At 42.6% G+C, this 23379-nt stretch overlaps 1 protein-coding gene across 1 annotated transcript in view; it reads right to left on the bottom strand.

Moving 5' to 3' along the window:
* Nucleotides 1–23379, bottom strand: part of Unc13c (unc-13 homolog C) — a 415893-nt gene that overhangs the window by 193142 nt on the left and 199372 nt on the right. The window contains exons 10-13 of the mRNA XM_055598476.1: nt 15714–15883; nt 12553–12668; nt 10345–10508; nt 940–1096 (exon numbers count right to left, since the gene is read on the bottom strand). Of these exons, the coding sequence (XP_055454451.1) occupies nt 940–1096; nt 10345–10508; nt 12553–12668; nt 15714–15883 (607 nt within the window). The remainder of the gene's footprint in view (nt 1–939; nt 1097–10344; nt 10509–12552; nt 12669–15713; nt 15884–23379) is intronic.

Genomic DNA, 23379 nt, shown 5'->3' on the forward strand with positions numbered 1-23379 from the left:
CAGTGACTTTTATCTTTTCTGAGAAAAGAGAAGGTCACAGGAATACCCGGGCACTGCCGACCATCACAGCTGCTTCCCAGGTGCCCTGGCTAGACTCCTAGAATCCCTGTGTCCTTCATCAGCCCCATCCTCCAGCTCTGTCCACTCTGCTGAGTTTGTGCCAGGAAGGTTCTGGAATCTGTCCTTATATTTCCGTCTCCACCAATCCCATCTCTTCTAACTACTGGGGTGACTTTTAATTCACACCGCCTTTCCACTTTGACCAAAGACAGTTTATGTCTTACAGGTAGAAAATGAGTAACAGACCTCAGAGAGCCTCTGTGCCTTTACTTTCCAATGCACCCCTGGTACCTTTGGGTGCCGCAGGCAGGCGGCTCTCGGTAGGTGCAGATATTCATAGAGCCACCGCTCCTTCCTTCCAGGGAATACCAGTGAAAGCAGCCACACACAGATTATCACGGGGATGCAGCTAACCAAAGTGAACCGCAAATCTGTAAACATCCAGCATATCCTAGAGAAATCTCAGGGCACTATTACAAAACGTGTCTTCTACACGTGCAAAACATCATCTCAAATGCAGAGAGTGAAATCAAGAGAGTCCTGCTGTCTGTCAAGGCTCTTTCATTAGAACAATTTCAAACTAACCTTCGGTTGTGGGACATTAGACTAGGCACCTTCAAGGAAGTTCCTTGTTCCTCTGTAGTAAGACAACTAGATCACTGTACTATTTTGTCAAATAGTCACGTTCTTTTCCCCTAGGGTACCGGATCAGACTTGCTCTCTTTTCATATTAAGGGAACATATTATATACTATGTATAATTGCATGGGGTGGGGGGTGGGAAGGAAGAGAATATTTGGGGTCAAAGATTCCTTGAAATCTTTTTTAAGTCCCATAGACTACTTGAAAATTTCAGGTTCCAAAAATAATTATTACTTACCCCAAAGTTTGTAGCAGCAAAGCGATCAGAGGCAGAAACCTGCACATTGGTGGAGACAGTTGTGTGAGCATAGAAGGCATTGATGTTGGCCAGCAGGGCGCTCATGACTGCAGGGACACCCGGGCACATGTATTTGGAAGACAGACATGAAAAGTGCCTGCAACGTTTGAAAAAGGAAAACACACAGTGCTTTTACAAAGGGAGCTAATTCACGTGCCAGCTCATCTTCTCATGTCGGCATCGAGTTACTCCTCAACGACATCCATGAAGAGGAGCAAAAGCGCCATGGTCTCTGACTGAAATAGCAGACATGTTCGGCCTCTTAGAAATTTCACATTCACACCTGTGGAATAGCTTGATCAGAAAGTGATGGCTCCTGGGGGTTAAGGGCAGTTTCTTTGGACTATGTGGGTGCTGTGTGCTCGCTGCCAAGGTATAGATCCTGGCAAAGTCCATTACACTAGAGCAATGGCTGAGGGCACAGGTTCTCCCTCACTTCCTTAACCCTGCCCTTAATTATTTAAGAGCCTAAAATGCCACACTCCATCCAAATACTCATTTGATCCTGTCTGCTCCTCATGGTGCCTTCTATTTTGCGGTAAGAGAGGCCCCACTTCCACTCACACTGGTTTCCCTCTGTCAGCTTCACACCTGACTTGAGTGGCGCTTCTGACATTTCAGGCTTGAAGGGCCTCCATCAGCAATTCTGTTTTCTAAGCACTTTGTTACAGACAGGATTCAATTAGACAAACAACTGAATGACGCCAGCCCTGTGCACAAAGGCTCTCGATTGAAACCTTGAATAATAGAATCATTAATAACATCAAAAGCATCAAGTGCTCTATTCTGCTTTTCTCAAGGAAACCCATCTCGTGTGAACTCCATCAAAAGATTGGCAAGGCAAAAGTGTAGCTTATGATAATTGCGAAAGATAAAATACACGAGGCAGGAAGACTCTTTGTGTTTAACTTGATCCCATTTGCTCAGATAGTTTAGTAAATTACCACCTGTCTAGACACCTCTGCATTCTTGGGTTACTGAATGCCCCCAAATGGGCTGAATAACATAAGGGCATGTTGTGACAAAGCAAGCCAGTGTCAGTCAGGAAAACTGTGACCTAGCTAAGCTCACAGCTGGGCTGGATTTCTACCTCTCCCTTCCAAAGATTAGCTGATGAACATAGGTCAAAATCGTGGTCCTTGAGGATGAGAAGTGACAATGTCCTAGCGGTTGATGATGTTTGTCATTTAACCCTAGAAATAGAAATGCATTTATGTTTTTATGTTATTATTTCTGAACCTCTTAAAATTAATTAATACCCACCAAGAATGCCACAAATGGAATGATATGGCTGAGTGGGCAAGGGCATTTGGTGCCACACCTCACAGGCTTAAAGCCGTGCCTGGAATCTAGTGGCTGAGGGAGAAAACCAATGACTTTAAGTTCCCCTCTGACATCCACACACAGCCTCTGTGGCACACACCAGAATTCCCACACGCTTATACACACATACCCAAAGTAAATAAATAAAAATGTCATTTAAAAATTTACACATGAATATCACAGTGATGCAATATTATGAAAACATCTTGTACACCTCTTACAAGAATGGAACTTTCACTGGACCTCACAGAAAGAACTAACAACACACCTTGGAGTCACATCGGACTTAAGGCTTAACTTGCTTTTAAGAAAACAGTATCACAGTCAGCCTCACTTGCCTCGGATTTTCCTTGTAATCAACTTTTACAACCTAAACTAATGCAGGCTATAGCCTTAAATTACGTGCTCTTTCACACCCCTCACACAGAACAATGTGTTTGTGCCATTTGCTGAAAACAGCAAATATTGAGGTTGAAAAAAATCTTCTGAAATGAATATCTTCCATAATGTTTCTTTTGTTTTATATCAGTTGATAAACAATGACATTTGTAATACTGTTTGGTATCTGGATCACTTGGGGTTCAGTTGGAGTCAGTGGCTTAATCTCTTGTCAAACTGTTAAAGATTTCTGGAAAGTGTCCTGTTCCTTTCTCATGTGATTGTCTGTGTCTGTTTCTCTATATCTATGAGTTTCTGTCTCTAACAAAGGGCTTTTTCCCCTCTCTTTTATTGAGCATCACAGAAAGCATCACATGAGAAAGGAACAGGACACTTTTGAATACACACAGACACAGACACATGGCAGACAAATACACAATAGACGGATACAGAGGGGTAGACAAAGATAAAGCACAGGGCAGATTCACAAGACAGATTCAGACTGACACAGCAGAGAGAGGACAGAAGACTCAGAAAGCACGAAGTAGGTATTTCAAGTCTGTGCTCACTCTTGGCTAAATGACACCAAGGGGAGGGGCTTTTAGTTCTTTCCTAAATGAAAAAATGATGCATTATTTGTGAATTGGAGTTAATCATGAATGAATTTAATTCACAGAGAACACCACAAATGATATAAAAATTATTTCAAGGAGAGATTTTAAAACCTCAAAGATTGGGTCTCATGTTTCTCCTTGCTCCTCAAAATTCATAAAATTAGATTTGTTAGACTCTCAGTACAGGCCAAGAATTATGGAACATTAAATCCCTAAATATGGCAATTTGGGAGATGGTAAAAGATAGGTATCTAGGAAGAAGTAGAGGCATAATATCACAGCTAAATGCCAAAATAAACTTTACTAAAACTCTAAAGCCTGAAGTGTGTCATTTTGAAATGGAGGGCATCACAAGAGCAACCGGGTTCTTGGTTTCAAAATAGCCAGGCAGCAAACAGCTCATTGGGTTAAGGTGCTTGGCCAGCAAGCCTGATGACCTGAGTACAATCCCCAAAACCCACATGGTAGAAGGAGAAAACCAACTCCAACAAGTTACCCACTGACCTCCACACACATGGCACAGAAAACAGTCTTGCAATAAATGAATAAAGTCCAATAAAAATTGAAACAAACCCATGCAATCAGATTGGGTTTCTCTGTGTAGCCTTCTCTGTGTAGCCTTGACTGTCCTGGACTCACTTTGTAGATCAGGCTGGCCTTGAACTCACAGAGATACACCTGCTTCTGCCTCCCTGAGTACTGGGATTACAGGTGTGTGCCACCATGCTCGGAGGCTTTATTTCTTTTAACTGTCTCCTGTGGTGGGTTTGAGTGGGTCACAGGTTAGAGGAGATAGGATTAGGGTAGAAGACACAGCCTCAAAGGTCCAGGCCATGAGCTGGGAAAAGAATAATCAGAAGGGAGGGGCTTGGGCTGAGAGGCCAAGTGGTAATCAGGGAAGAATGAAGAGCTTGGTGTCCAAGGAGGTCAGTGCAACAAATATTTAGAAGATGGGTCTGAAGTATGATCTGTTTGACAGCAGTGAATCTACTTGCAGAGCAGCATGGACCCAGGCACATGACAGATGTGGAGGCAAGTGTAAGAAAATCAGCAACTGGGACATTGGAAGGAGGAGAAAACAGGAAACAGAGCAGGAGCCTACCACAGAGGGCCTTTGATTCCCCTACCCAGCAGGGTATCAAAGCAGATGCTGAGATCCATAACCAAACTTTGGGCAGAATGTAGGGAATCTTAGGAAAGAAGGGGGAGATAGTAAGACCTGGAGAGGACAGGAGCTCCACAAGGAGAGCAACAGTACCAAAATGTTTGGGCACAGGGCTCTCTTCTGAGACTGATATTCCCACCAAGGACTATTCATGGATATTACCTTGAACCTTTGCTCAGATGTAGCCCATGGCAACTCAGTATCCATGTGGGTTTCCTAGCAATGGGAACAGCAACTGTCTGTGACATGAACTCAGTAGCTGGCTCTTTGACCATCTCCTTCTGAGGGGGGGGGAGCAGCCTTGCCAGTCCACAGAAGAGGACAAAGCAGCCAGTCCTGATGAGACCTGATAAGCTAGTGTCAGATGGAAGGGGAGGAGGACCTCCCCTATCAGTGGACTTGGAGAGGGGCATAGGTAAAGAGATGAGGAAGGGAGGGTGGAATTGGGAGGGAAGGAGGGAGAGGGCTACAACTGGGATACAAATCAAATAAAATGTTATTAATATAAAAAATAAATTTAAAAATATTTTGATAACTGAAAAGAGAGAGAGAATCAGGAACCAAACACAGAGTACCACTACGTAACACTACGTAAAAACACAATCACAGCAGCCCAGAGAAGCTCAGGAAAGACCTCTATAAATAAGGCAGGGCAAAGAGTTGCTGATGACCAAGAGATACTCAAGCCATGCAAAGGACTTGATCTCACTGAGAACAAATTTGCCCAGGGATGAAATGGTACAGACCAAGACACATTTGTGCACAGTCAACTCGATCAACCACTAGGAAAGAATTCCAGAACAATATGTCTGGGGGCTTCTGTGGAGCTCTGCACCATCTGTTAGGTCAGATACATCTTCGTTGGTCAGGGGACCTCATCAAATAATTCTCACAGGGTAAATGTAAGTTAAAAAGTCATCTCCCAGAAGCCGTAATTCTTCTCAAGGAAGCAGATGGGTATTTTTAAGCGATTACCTTGGGTGTAAGATATTAGGAGGATGTGTTTGAGAGAGGGGGAGGGAGAAAAAGAGTCTAACAAGAAAGAAGTTACCTGAGTCCCCCCCTTTTCCTGTGTGTATGTGTGTGTGTGTGTGAATTATGCTGTAGTAAATACAGCATGCAGATAGACTTAATCATTTCATCATGGTGTCCAGTCAAAGTGTGCAAATAGATGTCTCTCAGTACGCTGACTTCCCTTCTTTGGGGCCGCCTTCCTCTCTTTCTGGGGTTGTACGCTGTGGCTGCAACCTGCAGTTCTGCTGTCCTTCCTGAGATCCTAGTGAAGGCAGCGATTCCCCACACCCAGGGACAGACCAATGCTTTTGTCTTAATGAAAACAAAGCAACAGGAGCCAAAAGCATTTACACAGAGTTGAAGGGAACAAGACGAGCGCTCATTTACCTTGATAGGGCAGTTGATCATCATATCTATTACTCCAGGAGCATTTGGCTGTGGTCCATGGCGGTCATGTTGAAATGCTGAGATGATGACCACGCTCTGCAATCGCTCTGCTGAGAGCGGTGTTTTAAATCATCCACAACTTTAGGCAAGAGTTCATCTCCAAGAGCTGGCAGAGATACCTTGTTCTCGGGTTAATACTAAAATAAGGCAATTCCCGGGGTATGCTGGGCACTAGCTGGAGGCCCAGGAATCAGCCTCTAAATCTTCCAGAAGGCTCCAGTAAAACCAGAAAGGAAGGCAAATCCTACCAGCTCCAGAAAGCTGGAGTGCCAGTTAATGAGTTTTAGCATCAAGGAGCAACTTTCCTTAACTCCAGGGCAGCTGGTTGGACTAAAAAACACCCCATGGTGGACTGGGGTCTTAGCTGGCCAACAGGAAGTGGGGTGACAGGTCAGATGCCGCTCCTTGTGTCTCCACACTGAGAGCTGGGCTGAGCTATTTCCCAGCAGGGCTGCCCATCCGGCTCTGCTCCACAGGAACCGCCTCCTGAGGCAGGAAAGTCTCTTCTCAGTTGTCATACCTACCCCCTCCGTCATTACCCATGAGAGGACACAACTCCTAAATGGCAGTGTAGCCGTGCAATAGGGGATAGGCAATAGGGTGGGAAGCTTACTAGAGGAAAGGGTGAGAGAAGGCTGGGCAAAGGCAGACTGCAGAGATGAAGTCTAACATTTTACATTACTGCTTTTAGCAAGACAAAATTCACTGGTTGTGGGTGATGGGAATGAAATCCAGGTCCTCGGTAGTAGCAGCCAGTGCTTTTAGCCACTGAGCCACCCTTCTAGCAGCCCTAGATTAGGAGCCCAGTGGAGGCAGGAGCCATCCCTCCTGCTGAGTTCTAATGGCTGTGGCCCAAATCTGATCTCTATGAGGAGGAAATCTTTTCTATGAGCTGACAATGTGAGGATGTGAGGTTTTTGAAGGTCACTAAGATAAGAGATTGGGATTATCATACTTGGCCCGATAGTAGCTTTTGAAAATGTGTGGTAGGGAGATCCTTCCACGCTGAAAATGCTGTGAGAACACAGCAAAAGACAGTCTTCCGTGAACCAGGAAAATGCTCTTCACAGGACAACCTTGATCTTGGGCTTCACTGTCTTCCTAACTCGTGAGAAAGAAACTCCTGTTGTTTATAAGCCATCCAGTTTATGGCATTTTGTTATAGTAACATTTATAGGCTTAAGGCATCCTGTACACGTTCATACAGCGAGATATTAGGGAATAAATGAACCGCGAATTCTAAGATGTTGGGCCTGAATCTGACCTTGGCTTCTTGTTCACTGCTCTGCCCTCTGGTCATATGACAGTTCAGGCCTCTTACTGACCCTGAAGGAAAGGTCATGCCTCAACAAAGAAGTCAGCTGCCCAACATTTTCCTTAGGGGGCATGCGTGTGGTGTTAGCAGCTGAAACAGACTAGGTTTAATACCTTAAGCCTGGAGATGAGTTTGTGACAGCGGCACTGAGAGACAAGTCATTAGTCACAGCAAAAAGCCGTGAGCCAAATGCTTCTTCTCATTCGGCATCCCAGAGGACAACCCTAGCTTAGCCAAATCCCACGTTTCAAGCACAGCTTCGGCTAATTAAGGAGTTAAAACACGTGTTAGCGTGACAGAAATCACTTCCCAGGAGGCTGGGGTGCTAAACTGTCTGACACACAAGCTGAGGATCTGAGCGCATATCTCAGGCTCCACCTCCTGTGTCACCTCAGGTGACACAGCACACATCTGTGATTCCAGAACTGGGGAGGCTGAGCAGGCAGATCACAGAGCTCAGTGGCCAGCCAGCATAGACAAAAGGTGGACAGTGACAGAAAAAGATACCTAGCATGGACCATTGGCCTCCACATGTATGTATGCACACGTGCATGCATACATACATACATGCATACATACATATACTACATATACCAATCATATCAATATATAGAATGAAATGAATAAAATTCCATTCATGTTCTCAGAGGTATTAGGCCATTATGAGGAGAAAATTATATGCTCGCGCAAAGGAGAACTATGAAGGTACACTGGCATGATGGGAATAGTTTTCATGTTTTACCCCAAGAAGCAAATCACACAGAGTAGTGTGCTCCCTGGACAGAAGGGGCAGATCTTGGTTCTCACTGCTGCATGATGAAAAGGCCCTTCGGTTGTGGATTGATGCCTGTGCTTGCCACATGGGCACAGAGTCTTAAAGTCCTTGACTGTTCACTTACTTTCATGGGAGAATTACAATCTCTGTTCCCATGAACGCTTTAGAGCAAAGGGCGCCATTTTATTTCATACGTGGGATGACAGATTGTTCCTGATAGGGAGTAGCCCGTGGTAAAGGGGAGTGCATTTACAGTCATCAGGATATGGAGTAGAGGACTGGAAAGCCGAGTCTTCAAGCTCAGGTTATTTACCAGCAGAACAGAGTCTACATCCTCTACAGTCTGAGAACTACTCATGAGAAAAATCTAAATACACACTCAGACTCTGACTAATACATGCCTCCTCTCATTTATCCATCACGTCTGTTCTCAAAAGAAGCATAATTGCACCTAAGAGAAAACAATCAGTCTCTATTAGGAGGAAGATGATGAAGCAATAGGGCAATTTGGCTAAGCATGCAGTCTATAAGTGTCAATAGAAACTTCTAGGAAAATCCAGAAGAATGGAACCATTTTGTCCTTTTCCAAACTTGTAAGGGTGTGTACTACACCAGTGGGATATGCTTTCTTCCTTAAAGCATAGTGGCACAACTTGGTGATTTTTAAACTTTCTAAAAAATATTTACTTCATATGTATGGAGAATTTTGTTTGCAAGTATGTCTGTGTACCATGTTCATGGAGGCCAGAAGACGGTGCTAGGTCTCCTGGTCTCCTGGAACCAGGGTTATAAACAGCTCTGAGCAACCATGTGGGTGCTGCAGAGCAGACTCGGGTCCTCTGGGAGAGCAACCAGTGCTCTTAACCTTTCGAACAGAAAAAAGATACCTAGCATGGACCACTGGCCTCCACATGTATGCATACATACATACATACATTCATACATACGTATACTACATATACCAATCACATCAATATATAGAATGAAATGAATAAAATTCCATTCATGTTCTCAGAGGTTTTAGGCCATTTTGAGGAGAAAATTATATGCTCGCGCAAAGGAGAACTATGAAGGTACATTGTCTACCCAGCCCCTAACTTTCAAGTTTTAAATATTGAGAGCACAGAATTCTCAAACAAGCACGAAACATATAGTTCCATTTTGTGTTTTGTTGGCTTGCTTGCTCATCAAGATCTGTTGGCTTATTTTCTGATAGGTTATGTATGCATCTATTTTTGGACTTTAAAGCAAAGGTTTAAAAACAATAGAGAAATTTCAATTCACTTATTTCGTACATGTAATTGTGAAGATAACTGTGTCTATATACTGCCCTTTTCCAGTTGAGTTATTTTATTTTATTTTGCCAACAACCTGTTGGAAATTAACTTACATTTCAGTTACAGAAATAGCATTTTGGAGCATGGTTAAACAATCGCTGAAAGGTATTTTAACCCCTGACAACAAGCATCAGTGTCTGAAAGTTTATTTTCAAATTACCGTAAGGGATCAGTGTGGTATGCACAGGAGCATTTCAATACAACTTACACAGTGAGGGAGTCACATACATTGATTTAATTAAATTCGTCTTTTCCCCTTTATTTGCTTTTGGCAATTGAAAACCTCTGACACCCAGAGATAGGTCAGGAGAAAATGAGATTCAAAAATAATGTTGATAGAAACCTCCACTTCTGGTTCCTCCTATCGCAAACATGTATTGCGTTTCCAGCATGCTCCCAGAACTTCCAATACGGTGAAGTAAACGCAATGGCTCATCCAGGTTTCAGTCTGTACCATTTTACTTAGAATTCAGATCTCCTCTAAGTTTCTCACCGTGCTGTATTTCTTAACTGTAAGTAGTTTTTAACTGTGCTGATGTATCGACACACAATTAGAGCCCTCTATCAGTCTATAAAAGCAATTAATTTCCAGCACCAATCATAGATCAATAATATAAGTAAGTGAAGAGACTTTAATTTAGGAATTATTAGATTGTCAAGCAATAGATTTTTTTTTTCTTCTGGCGAGGCAATGGCAAATTTTGTATTGACAAAGCAAAAACTATCCTGGAGAATGCTAATGAGGAAAAGTGGGACACACACACACACACACACACACACACACACACTGCAGAACAAAAGCAGATTCCCCCACAGTATTTACTATATGGGCATTACAGCGACACCACAGCAAGTATATGCACGTACACACATAGTAAATAAATAAATGTGAACAAAAAATAAAGCATTCAGATGATGAAGGCCAGCTTTTATTTCCAATGGGACTTATGATCACCCCGGCATCCTATAGTACTTACGTCATAGCCTGATAAATGGATTCAACCCCATAGCGCATGGCAAATTCATCCACTATTTCTTGAGAAGCATCATCAAAGAAAACCTTCCAGGCTTCGTCGCCTTTGACCTCGGGTATTTTCACGGTGCCGTTAGACTTCACTTCAGTCAAGTAATGGAACAGGTTCTGAAAGCGAACAGTAGGCAGTTGTTCAGAGGCTGGGGATGGAGATGTGATGGCAATACAAGGGCATTCTATAGAGAAGCATAGTTAAATGTCCCTCCCCTGGCCTGAGGAGCCTCTGAATGTAACAGGAATGGCTTAGATTATGTTAAACCGAATTTATTATGGGAAATAGGCCTTTGCTTCTATCTGGGACGCTGTAGAATCAATAATTCATTTGCTTGTACACAGTCAGCCATTTCCAGAAGGAAGCAAGCATGTTTATATGTAAATATTTCTACATAAGGTAATATACTTTACATTTGTGAACTCTGAGTAAATTGCAGTGTCCTGGTTGAATAATGGACTGTTGGCCACAGTCTTACAAAAGATTGCCACATAATGATACTCTGAAGCTTCCGATACAGAATGGTAACAGCCGGGAAAGTAGTTGAGATAAAAATGAATGGGAATTTTGATGATAAGAAAATCACCCCACTGCATCCCTTTTAGTGTCTAATGAGTACAGATGCTATAGTCTAGAAGAACCTTTTATTGGTTATAGACCTATCTCTTTTTGAACTTATTTTTGATGCTAAGGCAGTGTGCCGAGGTTGCACTTGGAGGTCAGAGGATAGCTTGGGAGAGTTGGTTTTCTCCTTACACTGCACGGATCCCATACATGGGGACAGGAAGCAACACTTGGGTAGCAAACAATTTTACCCACTGGCCTAGCTCTCCAGCCCTCACTTTCCTGAACTAGTAGAAAATACTCTGGAAAGCACAGCATTAAGCACTCATCTTCTCTGCTGCGGTTCCAAGACCAGAGATCCCGGCCAAGCCTGTGTTAAGAACTGCTTTCTTATTATTAGTCAGAAAATGGAATGCTGCTTATTAACATAATGCCTCCAGTGCATGAGTCATACAGTTCATCATAGATTCTGTATCTGCTTACCGTGCGGACAATTAACACCATTCCTCATTCTTTGTTTGGCAAACCGGTGTGCAAATCTTTACACGTGTCAAATGTTTAGAGGTACAGATTTTCATCAATGCACTTAGAAAAATTTAACGTGTAAAAAAAAGCAGTGGTATAAGCTGGATGGTGGTGGCACACACCCCTGAAGCCAGCATTCAGGAGGCAGAGGCGGACGGATCTCCGAGTTTGAGAACAGCCTGGCCTACAGAGTGAGTTCCAGGACAGCCAAGGCTACACAGGGCTGTCTTGAGCACCTGCCCCCAAAAAGCCATGGTATTGTGGTGGGTATCTTAGTGTCACCATGATGAGAGAGACTCAGAGGAGATTGTGTAGGTTATACTGGCATCTGTGGGGGGTTGTCTTAACCGGCTGACTTGAGGAGGAAAGACCCACTCTGCATGGTGGCATCATTTCACAGGCTGGAGCCTGGGCTGAATGCCGAGGCGAGAGAACCCTGAGCAGCAGCACGTAGTACTGATCCTCTCTCTGCTCTTGACTGTGACTGTGAGCAACTGCTCCAAGTTCCTGCCTCTCTGACTTTACAGCGGTGATGGACTGTAACATGAAGTTGTGAGCCGAAATAAAGTGTTTCTCTTCTAAGCTGCTTTTTGCCAGGCATTTCATCACAGCGACAGCCACCTTGCTGACGCCTTTCCCCTCTTGGGGACATATTCCTTCCTTCTCTTCCAGAGCACGGGGCAAGGACCACTCCTCAGCTCCATCTCAGACTTTTGGATATTTGGGAAAAGTATAATTTTCACCCCAGAGGGTCTTCAGTGACACGTCTTACCTCTCCAATGCAGAACTGGAAGTGGCCCAGGGCAACTGGTCAGTCGTGTATAGCAAAAACAGACAGGAACTGGTGACTCGGCCCTGTGTCACCTGCCTTGAGTGCTCATTCTGAAATCCCACTAAAGGGCCAGTTTTCCACTGGGTTTTCACATCTTAGCACACGGCCTGCTACCCCAGCTACCACAGGCAGTCTGAACTCCACAAACCCAATTCCACGACTTTTCAAAACCCAGCCCTTGTTTTGTGATTCGTAACAAGCTCGTCCCGGCCCCACCCAAGTTTGGTTTTGTGAGTTACCTCGTGTAAACAAGTATATTGTATATGGTAGGGTGCGACCTTCTCTTCCCCCTTTATTTCCACGTTGATTTTTAGTCGGATGGCCCCAGACACAGCTGACTTATCTGTCCGTTTCTCTGAGGAGAAGCAAGAACGTCCTTGATCAGTTATTTCAACGAGAGCATGATTCTGACTCAAGTTTCCCAATGTACCAACTCACTACAACCATAAATACCTGCACTGGGCCCACCCAAGACTGTTCCTGTCAGCAATCAGCCAAGCAAGGGGGAGGGGCTCAGGGGACCCTGCTTTTATCTGTGAACTACTGGCTATTGGCCATTGAGAGACTCCAGGAGAGAGGGGAACCACTGTCTCTAGTTTCATGTGCACTGCAAGGCCACCAAACTTCAAAGGATAAAGCTAAACAGGTGAACACATGGAGTGGCCCAGTCAGTATCAGTGGGTCATACATAGGAAAGAGATTTGTGTGTGGAAGTGTATGTTGACAAGGAAGACAAGCTGGTGGGTGGAAATGGCCGGTATGTTTTACGCACATGTACAAAATTGTTTAAAAACGAATTTACGGGTTGGAGAAATGGTTCAATGGTTCAGAGCAGTTGTCGTTCTTGCGGAGGATCTGGGTTTAGTTACCGTTGCCCACATGGCAGCTGACAACTATCTTCACCTCCACTCTCAGGAGACTCAGTGCCCTCTTCTTGCTTCCGTGGGTAACAAGCACGCCCATGCTACGCATACATTGGTAGATGAAACACCCATACACATAAAACAGAAACCGTGGATAGTCATAAACAAACTTAAGTAATGAAAAGAAATATGAATTAGCTGCACACGAACACAAACTTAGGCATACATACGTCACACAGACCATACATGCAAATATGCAGGCATACACATCAGCATATACTCTTCCACAAATACATACACACGTGCGTTCATGCACACACACACACACAGAGGCTCACCCAGGGAACACCTCATTTTTCTATGTCACGTGACTAAGTAACCATGAACCCGCAACGCTTGCCTGTTGTGCTGTGGTGATTGTTAAACCGCCTCTAGAGAGTTCAGATGGAAGATCAAAGGACCCCTTGCCCTTATACAGTAAAATTAAATTCATCATGGGGCAATTACAAGCAAGATAATCGGAGCATAAAATTCATGAGAAAAGTGTTTCATTTGAAAATTCCTTCTCAGCGTTCCCTTGTTCTTTTTTGTACTTCAAAAGATGAGACAAATTCTGGCTAACAACAAGATAAAAGCAGCTTTCGTATAGTCTATCTACAGCCTGTGCTTATATGTAAGTGTGGTATTAATTATTGAGTGGAATCAAAATACAATCAGTTTACTCAGTAATTTGATTTGAGTCAAGGGAAGCAGCACACACCTATCTGAGCTTTGGAACAGAGAACATTCTTAGGGCTCTTACACAGAGCTAAGAAATATAAACTAATTCCATCTCTCTCTTAACTTCCCTCATTTCCTGTCTTTCTCCCTGAAGGCAAAGAACAACAGAAATGAGGGCATGGAAATACCCCATGAGCAGCTGAAGGTGCTGAAGAAAAGGCTTTCTACACAGCACATGTTTCTTTCCCAGGTTAAAGGGTAGTTTCACATCAAAGATGGGCAGCCTTTTAACCAAATAGCACAGCTAAGTGCCCCAGGAAAGTGGTTAGAACCAGGTATGAAATACATGAATTTCTGTTGTGGTGTATAACTTTATGCTTTATCTCAAGAGGATGCTATTTAATTATAAAAAAAAGCAAAAGTAAGGATCTAATTAAAATATGATTTTTTTTGAGTATTGCACAGGAAACTGAAGTTTTCTTCCTTTAACAGCTTACTTTCATATGTAAAGTTACTTAATAATTTAAATAAGATGTGGGAGTTATAACTTAATTTCAAGCTTAGATTCCAATAATGAGAAGTACCAGTGTTCTTTAATTGAGATCTTCCAACTACTTTAATGAGCTCCTGGTAAAGCTGAACACTTTCTGTTTAGACTAAGTTAAATTTTCCTGTTTCTTTAAGTTGTTACATAATTTAGAGTTTTATTAATTCATTGAGACTTAATTTTGAAAACTCTTATATTGCAAAAGTTTGTTGTTTTTTTTTAAGCGAACATTCTGTAAGTAGATACAGTAAATTGTGAACCTAAGTGATAATTCTTTGCGGCCCTGGTGCCATGTCAGCTTCTGTTGGATTCCTGATCAGCCAGTCCTCAAAATTTTAATGTACCATTTCCCAGAATGCTATTAGGAAATCTTTGAATCATGTCTTTTATGGAAACTAAGATAATTATAGATTTGTACTATTATTAAGTCATCAGGAAAGACCCCAGGTTATTCTTCAATTCAAGTAGAAGTCAAATTCAAACTTGTCTTATTCCTATTTCCATAATAAAAGTTCATTCAAATGTTATGTCAGCTAAGCTCATTGGTATCTTCAGGGTCGGAACCCATGTTAAAGCCACATCATTTTTTCCTGGCGTTGCGAATGAATGGCCACTTTTATATCACTATTTGAAAAAAAAAATTCTGACTCCATAAAAAAAATATTTTTCTTTTCAATTTCTTGTTAAATATTTCTTTTCAATTTATGTGCATGTATGTGTCTGGGTGAATGTGTGCCGTGTGTGTGGTTGTCTGCGGAGGTCAGAAGAGGGTCTGGTAAGCTAGAGCTATGGGCAGCTCTGAGTCACTTGACATAGGTGCTGGGGACTAGATCTAGGTCCTCCGGAGAAACAGAAAAATGCTGTTAACCGTGATCCACCTCTCCAGCACTCCAACTACGTATTTATTACTAAATTTTCATTAATGCTCAGAATTAAATAAATCAAAGAACGGTCACAGATTCCCCAAATATTAGACACATATCTTTGAAGCTGTTATATGCTATGAGTCTCAAATCAAGAGTGGTACAAACGTTCTCTGAAAAAACATTCAGTCGATTCTTTGAGTTTTTTATTTTCACCTCAGACTTTTTTCAATAGTACTAAATCTTAATCTATGAATAAATACCCTTCATTGCTAGTGAAACTAACCCAACTAAGAGGTCAACAGATCTACAAAGAAATTCGATTTTTAACCGTAGGAGAATATAACCCATGCTACAGGAACTCTTGAATTTTAACTCATTTTCAAGTAGGTATAAAAAATAATCACCTAAGTTGTACCAGACATCCATCTCGCCACTTAGAGTCCTGACTTCCACAATCGTCTGTCCCAGAAAATCATCCGACTCCTTCTTGAAGTGCTGCTTAACTCTGGATTTAATGTCATCGTCTTCATCCCATACCCGGACCTTGATGCGATCTGTCGAGTTATGACACTCACTGAAAACAAACGTGCACAGGTCAGTGACTGTGGGCTGCTGCTCTAAAGGGCACGTGGTTGGAAAGTGACTCTAAGCCTGACTAGCTGGTAAAGAGATGTTCATCCAATTATCAATGAGGATTCCCCGTGACCCTTTCTAGCAATGGATGTTGCAGGTACCTAATGCAGGTAGACGGGAGAAAAGTGTGATTAAATACCAAATAGGCAAAATTCTATCCTGTTCTACGCTATTGCCTGTGGCTGAAACAGCAGAGTCAAGCATGCAGTAAAGATCTTGGTTTAGGTATTTTCACTTTCTCTATTTGTAACATTTTCTTGAACATGTCAGTCTAGAAAATTCCTAATCGGAACCATAAACTAATTTTATTGCCAGGAACATTCAGATCAGGCAACCGAGTTCATAATAGAGGCAGCCCCTGCTCCCCTTACTCAGGAACTGATGTAGAGACTTAGCTGCCTATAGGGTACATCTGAACAGCGAGTGTAGGTGCTCTCAGTGCATGGCCCTTGTTTGCTGCATCGATCTCTGCAGGACCCCCTGGGCTCAGGTGTTTTAGCTTTGTTGGCCTCCTTGTGGAGCTCTTGTCCCCTTTGTGTCCTTCTATCTTCTGCTCCTTCTATAAGATTCCCTGCAAACTCTGCCCAAAGTTTGGCTGTGAGTCTCAGCATTTCCTTCAATACCCTGCTGGGTGGAGCCTTTCAGAGGACCCTCTATAGCAGGCTTCCATCCTGTTCCCTCTCTTCCACTGCTTCTGGTGTCTATCCTGTTTGCCATTCTGAATGAGATTTAAGCATCCTCCCTAGGGTTCTCCTTGTTGTTTAGCTTCTTTAGATATGTAGATTTTTAGTATGGTTACCCTATATTATATGGCTAATACAAGGCACATACCTAAACACAGTAAAGGGAATATATAGCAAGCCTATAGTTAACATCAAACTAAATGGAGAGAAACTTAAATCAATTCCACTGAAATCAGGGACAAGGCAAGGCTGCCCACTCTCTCCATATCTCTTCAACATAGAACTTGAAGTCCTAGCTAGAGCAATAAGACAACTGAAGAAGATCAAGGGGATTCAAATCAGAAAAGAAGTCAAAGTATCACTATTTGCAGATGATATGATAGTATATATGAGTGACCTCAAAAATTCTACCAGGGAACTCTGACAGCTGATAAAACCTTCAGCAAAGTGGCTGGATACAAAATTAACTCAAAAAATCACTAGCCCTTCGGTATACAAAAGACAAATGGGCTGAGAAAGAAAACAGGGAAATAACACCCTGCACAATAGCCACAAAAATATAGAATATCTTGATACAACTCTAACCAAGTGAAAGACTTGTATGGAAAAAAAAACTTCAAGTTTCTGAAGAAAGAAATTGAAGAAGATATCAGAGGTTGGAAAGATCTCCCATGCTCATAGCTCAGTAGGATTAACATTGTAAAAATGGCCATCCTGCCAAAAGCAATCTACAGATTTAATGCAATCCCCATCAAAATACCAACACAATTCTTTACAGACCTTGAAAGAAAAAAAAAATCTCAACTTCATATGGAAAAACAAAACAAAACAAAACAAAACAAACAAACCCAGAATAGCTAAAACAGAGTCCCTCCTGTTTGGTATTAGGATGGCAGTATCTGGTTATTTGCTCAAAATTCATATTTAATTTGCTTTTGCTATCTATAGGCAAAATGTCTATATAGTAATAAGAAAACACTGAGACCCATGCGTGTGCCTGATTCATAGAAAATGATCCAAAGGTAGGGAACACGCTAGTTAGGATGTCCTAAACCTCACACTGACATGACTGCAGAAGATGTCCTCTTTGTCACTTTCTGATAAAACACATCACCAGAATTCACGTCAGGAAATGGAGATCTGAGATTGTTCACCTGCAAACAGCAGGTGCAGTAAACAGGGATGAGTCGATAATGAAGACCGGCAAACATTTCTGCTCTCTATTCCTCATATGTTGAACTATCCAGTCTCATTCCTTCGGAGGTTTTAGCTTTCGTTGCAAAATTATGTATTTTGTAACAAACATTTTTCAGCCATTAAAGATATGAATGAAACAGTTGTCCGTAGGAACAGAAGTAGCAGTTATGTACAGATATCGATACATTATAATGTATATTTCTATACAGGTAAAGCATGTGCAATATGCGCTATAATCATGTATGAGTGCACATACATATTTATTAATGTAGTGAGGTTAAGAAGAGACAATACTTTCATTAAACTTTCTAGTTCTAACTTTTGGGGGAGGGGTTCCAGATTGGAAGTTCAACCACTACATGACTGTCCGCATGTGGACTATGAAGTTTTCTTATTCTTTGCCTTTGAGATTTCGATTTTGTTTTGGCATGAGATTTAACATTTCATGTTAACCCATACATTCATCTACATACCCACCCAGTAACTTCGAATTTATTAATGTGACAGAGTTGAGACTTAGTGAGATTAGATAACGGAGCAAAACCTCCCGGCTTTAACATCAAGGAAGCTGTTGTGCTATTAATAGATGCTGAGTAAGTAGAAGGACTCAGTAAGGAGCCCTGTAACTTCACTCAGGATTCTGCAGAGGACAGCCAGGCTCTCTGCACTTCTCAATGATTCTATTTCTCTTTCATCTTCAACATGAGAAGCGTCTTAGATTTACAGAGAAGCTGCAATGCTGACAAGAGAGCTCATGTATTGTTCCTCCCAGAATCCCCTGTGCTTTACATACTACGGAACAAATATCTTCACAGCTAGCATGTGTCCAACATTCCCCATTTTTCATATTAAGTCTGGCCAGAATTACACCTTTTTTTTTTTTTTTTCCTGAGACCTGTCTTATTATTTTTATAAATCCTTTTTATTTTATTATTTTATTTTGTTATTTTTGTAACAGTCTTTTGTTTCACACTAAGCTTTCTGGCTTTATCCTTTTTTTTTTTTTAAACTGTCAAACACTTTCAATGCTATATGGCTGGTCTTTCTTTATTATTTATTATTCAGCATACTGGGCCATGTAAGGCTATTTCCATGCAAATACATCCAATGCATGAAAGAGAGAGCACTGCCGTCTCATTCCCTGCTGCTACCATCTCCTTCCTCCCCTGCCCCTCCCACTTGTTCTCCTAAATAGTCTCCCTTCTTCCTTTATGTCATACACACACACACATCCATGTAGCTATATGAAATCTCGAAACCGCACATATGAGACAATATGCAGTTAGAATAACTGTTTTGAGGTCGTGGAGCTTCACCTTGGATTTTATGCTTTTACTATCCGTTGTATCATTATGCAGTTATCTAATACACAAATCAGCGACAGAATTAAAACCAGAAAAACAACTTGTTGTGGAATTTTTGGTTTATGACATGTAAACATGTTTTTGTTTTAATCTCGGGTGTGGGGCACGGGACTGATTGGATTGTCCAGATTGGCAAACCATTTGCTTCATGCGGGCTCTGAGAGGGGCTCTTTGCCAGCTGCAAATAGTTTAAATCTGAGGATGCTGGAGAGGGGATAAATGCCGGAGCCCAGAGAGTGTTGAGGAGGCTCCAAGGAAGAAGAATGCTGCTGGTGTTCCCCCTGCTGCTCCTGGTTGTGGTTGCTGCAGCTTGATGAAAAGTTGGAGATCTCCTGAACCAAGGAGTGGTTGGACTTTCCCCCAAGGAACCCAGTGGCCCTAACCAGCAGGAATTAGCCTAAGAGGACTCTGCCCTTTCTCCCCACTAACCTTCTTTCTTTCCTCCTCAGTATGGGGTGTTGGAAGGGACTGGGGTGGAGAAGGGAGAAAGAGTCTTTAAAAACATAAATAAAACCGTTTTTAAAAGTACACCCACAACAGTTAGCTTTATATCATGTTTCGTGACTCATGTGTTCATTCCACAGTGGTTATTTTAAAGCATGAAGGCGCTACAGGTAATAAACCTAAAATGTGTAGTTGACCTTGTGGATGAGATGACAGGGCAGAGTTTGAAGGTTTTCATCACAAGGTGGAGAGCCAAGGCATCTACAGGCACCAGAGCAGCACAGCTGGCCCAGCTGTGCTGACATTCACAGCCTACCAACTGAGACATTTGAAACAACCGAAAATGTACATTCTTTCAAAAGCATTTCTTTTCCAAATACGTGCTATAGTAGATTGGTGCCCACATTAGAGCCAGCCAGACAATGGGCAGAGGCACAAGGGGTAGAGAGACTGAGGCTCCCTCTTCCTGCTTCCCGCCAGGTAACATGGTTGAGAAGATTGCAAGATGGAGCCCTGCAAGACTGAAGAAAGCTGGCTGCTCAGTTATCCACACAGTGTGTGTGTGTGTACAAGTGCTCACACACAGAAGATTCTAAGTACAACTTCAGAGATCAAGGGCTGCCCCAGGACACTTTTAGCGCCTTCCTTCTTCAGGTTCCCTAAGTCCCTCTCACTGACAGTGATGGAGTGTTTAGTGGCAAAGATTAGATTAAAGGTAATGCATTCTCTTCCTTTACCCGAGGCTGCTGAGCATTAGGAAGAGGAAGAGGAATTTAGACCATGGGTTCAATAGCTAAGTGGTACGGTTTTTAGGCTTATGTAGTTTCTTCCTCATCAAATGGTCTTGGAGCCCATTTCTTAGAAGCCTGGCAAAATTTCCAGGAAATGGAACTGTCAAGGGTGCCTCTGGTTTGAATGTCTTTGGCTGCACTGACAGTGATGCTCAGTCTCACAGCAACAGGAAGACCACATGCCTGTAATTCCTGGGGTGATCTCTTCTCTTCTGCTGTCACTTTGCAGTCTTGCCCAAAGGAGCTGAGAGTCTATGTAGATGTATAGCATACCCCGGGATCTGGAGGGGGGCTAATGGATGGAATGAACTCCCCATGAAAGAAATGCCAAGGCTGCTGAATTGATTGACTAAGGAACTTCTTCAGATATATGATGGAGAAGGTACACATGTATTTGTTCAGCAGAATTAGTTATTTTCTGTGAGCCAGCAAGTGTGGTTATCTCCACACCCACTTCAGACCCAAGCCTGGTCATGTCAAGTATCCTTCAAAGACCCTGTCTTGGGTCAAGTTGGCTCCATGACTCTGTAATGGGTGAGAGAAAACAGCAAAACAGATCAAGAGTGAAACCATTACAGCTTTGAAAGTAGCTAGCGTGTGAACCATTTCTAACAGAGGTTAGAACATAGTACGAAAATGCCCGCCTAGGGAATGAGAAGTTGGGAGCTCTGAACTTGGAAAGAGTGTTTCAAGGCTTCCCTGGTCTCTTCTGCTGGATGAGTATGGTCCCCCATTTAATGATGTCATCTCTGTCTGCTGCTACTTGCTCTTTTGCTGAGGGGATACTCTGCTTCACCTGGGACTCTAGTTTGGTACCCCAGTGGGCCGCCTCCCAAGTTGTGTTTTTCGAAGCCCTGATTTGCGACTATTGCCTTTGCTGTCCCCTCAACCAGGCTGCTGCAGACACCTCTGCTGGGTGTTTTGAGTGCTCCACTTGACGCTGTGCTTTCATTTACTGTTCTTTTCTGCCACTCGCTATTTATTCTTCCACTTTTGCTTGTTATGGAGGTAATAGACTCCACATTCAAAAGCATAAGCGTGGCTATCACAGGTCATTCTCTGATCTTACACAACACTCGGTAGCTGAGAACAACCTTCTGATAAGGCAACAGGTGTGATCAATGGGATCATTTGATGCAGTGCTGGGAATCGAACCCAGGGCTTTGTAGATGCCAGGTGAGTTCTCTGCCAACCCAGCTATTTCCAACCTCACAACTTTTTTTTTTTTTTTTAAATTAAGCTGCCATGGAAGCTTGTTATGAAAATCCAAGTCTAATTCTAATTTGGGTTTTGGCAAACATCGAAGCCACCATTTGCCAATACACTTACCACACAGGATTAAGTCAGAAATTCTAACTGAATGAAGTAGCAAAAGATTAACAATACAGAAATTTAGGATATCAATTTTGTTGATTTATATCCTAAATGATTTTTTAATCTTAAATGATTTAAGAGAAACGGATGAACTGTTTAAATTCCTTAAGTCTGGTGCAGTCTGTGTAGTTTCATAGCTACTTATGATCTATTCCATCTTTTTGATTCTCAAAGGTTTGCATTTCAGGGAAATAAAGATACGTAATGAACACAATTTGAAAACAAGAGAAATATCACATTCAAGAGAAAAAAACATCTTCCACGCAGAATAAAGAGGGAAGCATGGTTTTAATAAACCTGAACTTTTGCGGCCATTTACAATCTGGCTAAGTAGCTAAGCCAGAGCTTCTGGCTTAGTTTTAAGTTTATGAATTTGGCTCTTTTTTAGCAACAGAAAATAAGATAATTTGTTGCAAAAACTTTTTATTAAAAATGAGCCAAGTACTGCTACAACCAGGAGATTTCCTCTGTGGTTTTTCCTTTAGTTAAAAAATAATTTCCTCCCTAAAGAGTGAGGTAAATTTCCAGCTTTACAGTTTTTATTGTTAAAGGATTAGTTATTGTTCCTGAGAGCACAATGTACTTTATACCTTGCCAAGTCTTTCTCTGTGCCTCTATCTCTGTCTCTCTCTCTCCATCTCTCTCTGTCTCTGTGTCTCTGTGTCTGTCTCTCTGGCTCTCTCTGGCTCTGTCTCTCCCTCTCTCTCTGTTTCTCTCTCTTGCTTTCTCTCTCTGGCTCTCTTTTGCTCTCTCATGCTCTCTCAATCTCTGTCTCTTTTTCACTCTGGCTCTGACTCTTTCTTGCTCTCTGGCTCTCTCTTACTCTCTGGCTCTCTCTTATTCTCTGGCTCTCTCACTCTCTGGTTCTCTCGCACACACTCTTGTGCTCTCTCTCTCTCTCTCTCTGGCTATCTCTCATGCTCTCTGGCTGTCTCTGGCTCTCTGGCTCTCTGGCTCTCTCTCTGGCTTGTTCTCTGGCTCTCTCTCATTCTCTCTGGGTCTCTCCAGCTCTCTCCCTGGCTCTTTCGCTGGTGCTCCCTGGCTCTCTTTGGCTCTCTCTGGCTCTCCCTGACTCTCTCGCTCTTGCTTTCACTCTTGTTCTCTGTCTCTCTCTCTCTCTCTCTCTCTCTCTCTGGCTCCCTCTCTGGCTCTTTCTGGCTCTCTCTGGCTCTCTCTCATGCTCTCTCTCTCTCTCTGGCTCTCTGGCTCTCTCTGGCCCTCTCACTCTCTCACTTTCTCTCTCTTTGGCTCTCTGTCTCTCTGTTTCTCTGTCTCTGTCTGTCTGTCTGTCTGTCTGTCTCAGTCTCTGTCTCTGTCTCTCCCTCATACACACTCCATATTTCTTTTTTTTGACAGGTGTCCTGGTTAGGGTTGCTATTGCTGTGATGAAACACCATAACTCTTTCCCACTGCGATTTATTGAAGAAAGTGAGGACAGGAACTCATACAGGGTAGGAACTTAGATGCAGGAGCTGATGTAGAGGCCATGTTGCTCCTTACTGGTTTACTCAATGGCTTGCTCAGCCTGCTTTTCCTTCCTTCCTTCCTTCCTTCCTTCCTTCCTTCCTTCCTTCCTTCCTTCCT

The sequence above is a fragment of the Psammomys obesus genome, unplaced genomic scaffold (genome assembly GCF_907164565.1).
Source record: "Psammomys obesus unplaced genomic scaffold, mPsaObe1.curated_primary_1811, whole genome shotgun sequence".
Taxonomy (NCBI): Eukaryota; Metazoa; Chordata; class Mammalia; order Rodentia; family Muridae; genus Psammomys; species Psammomys obesus.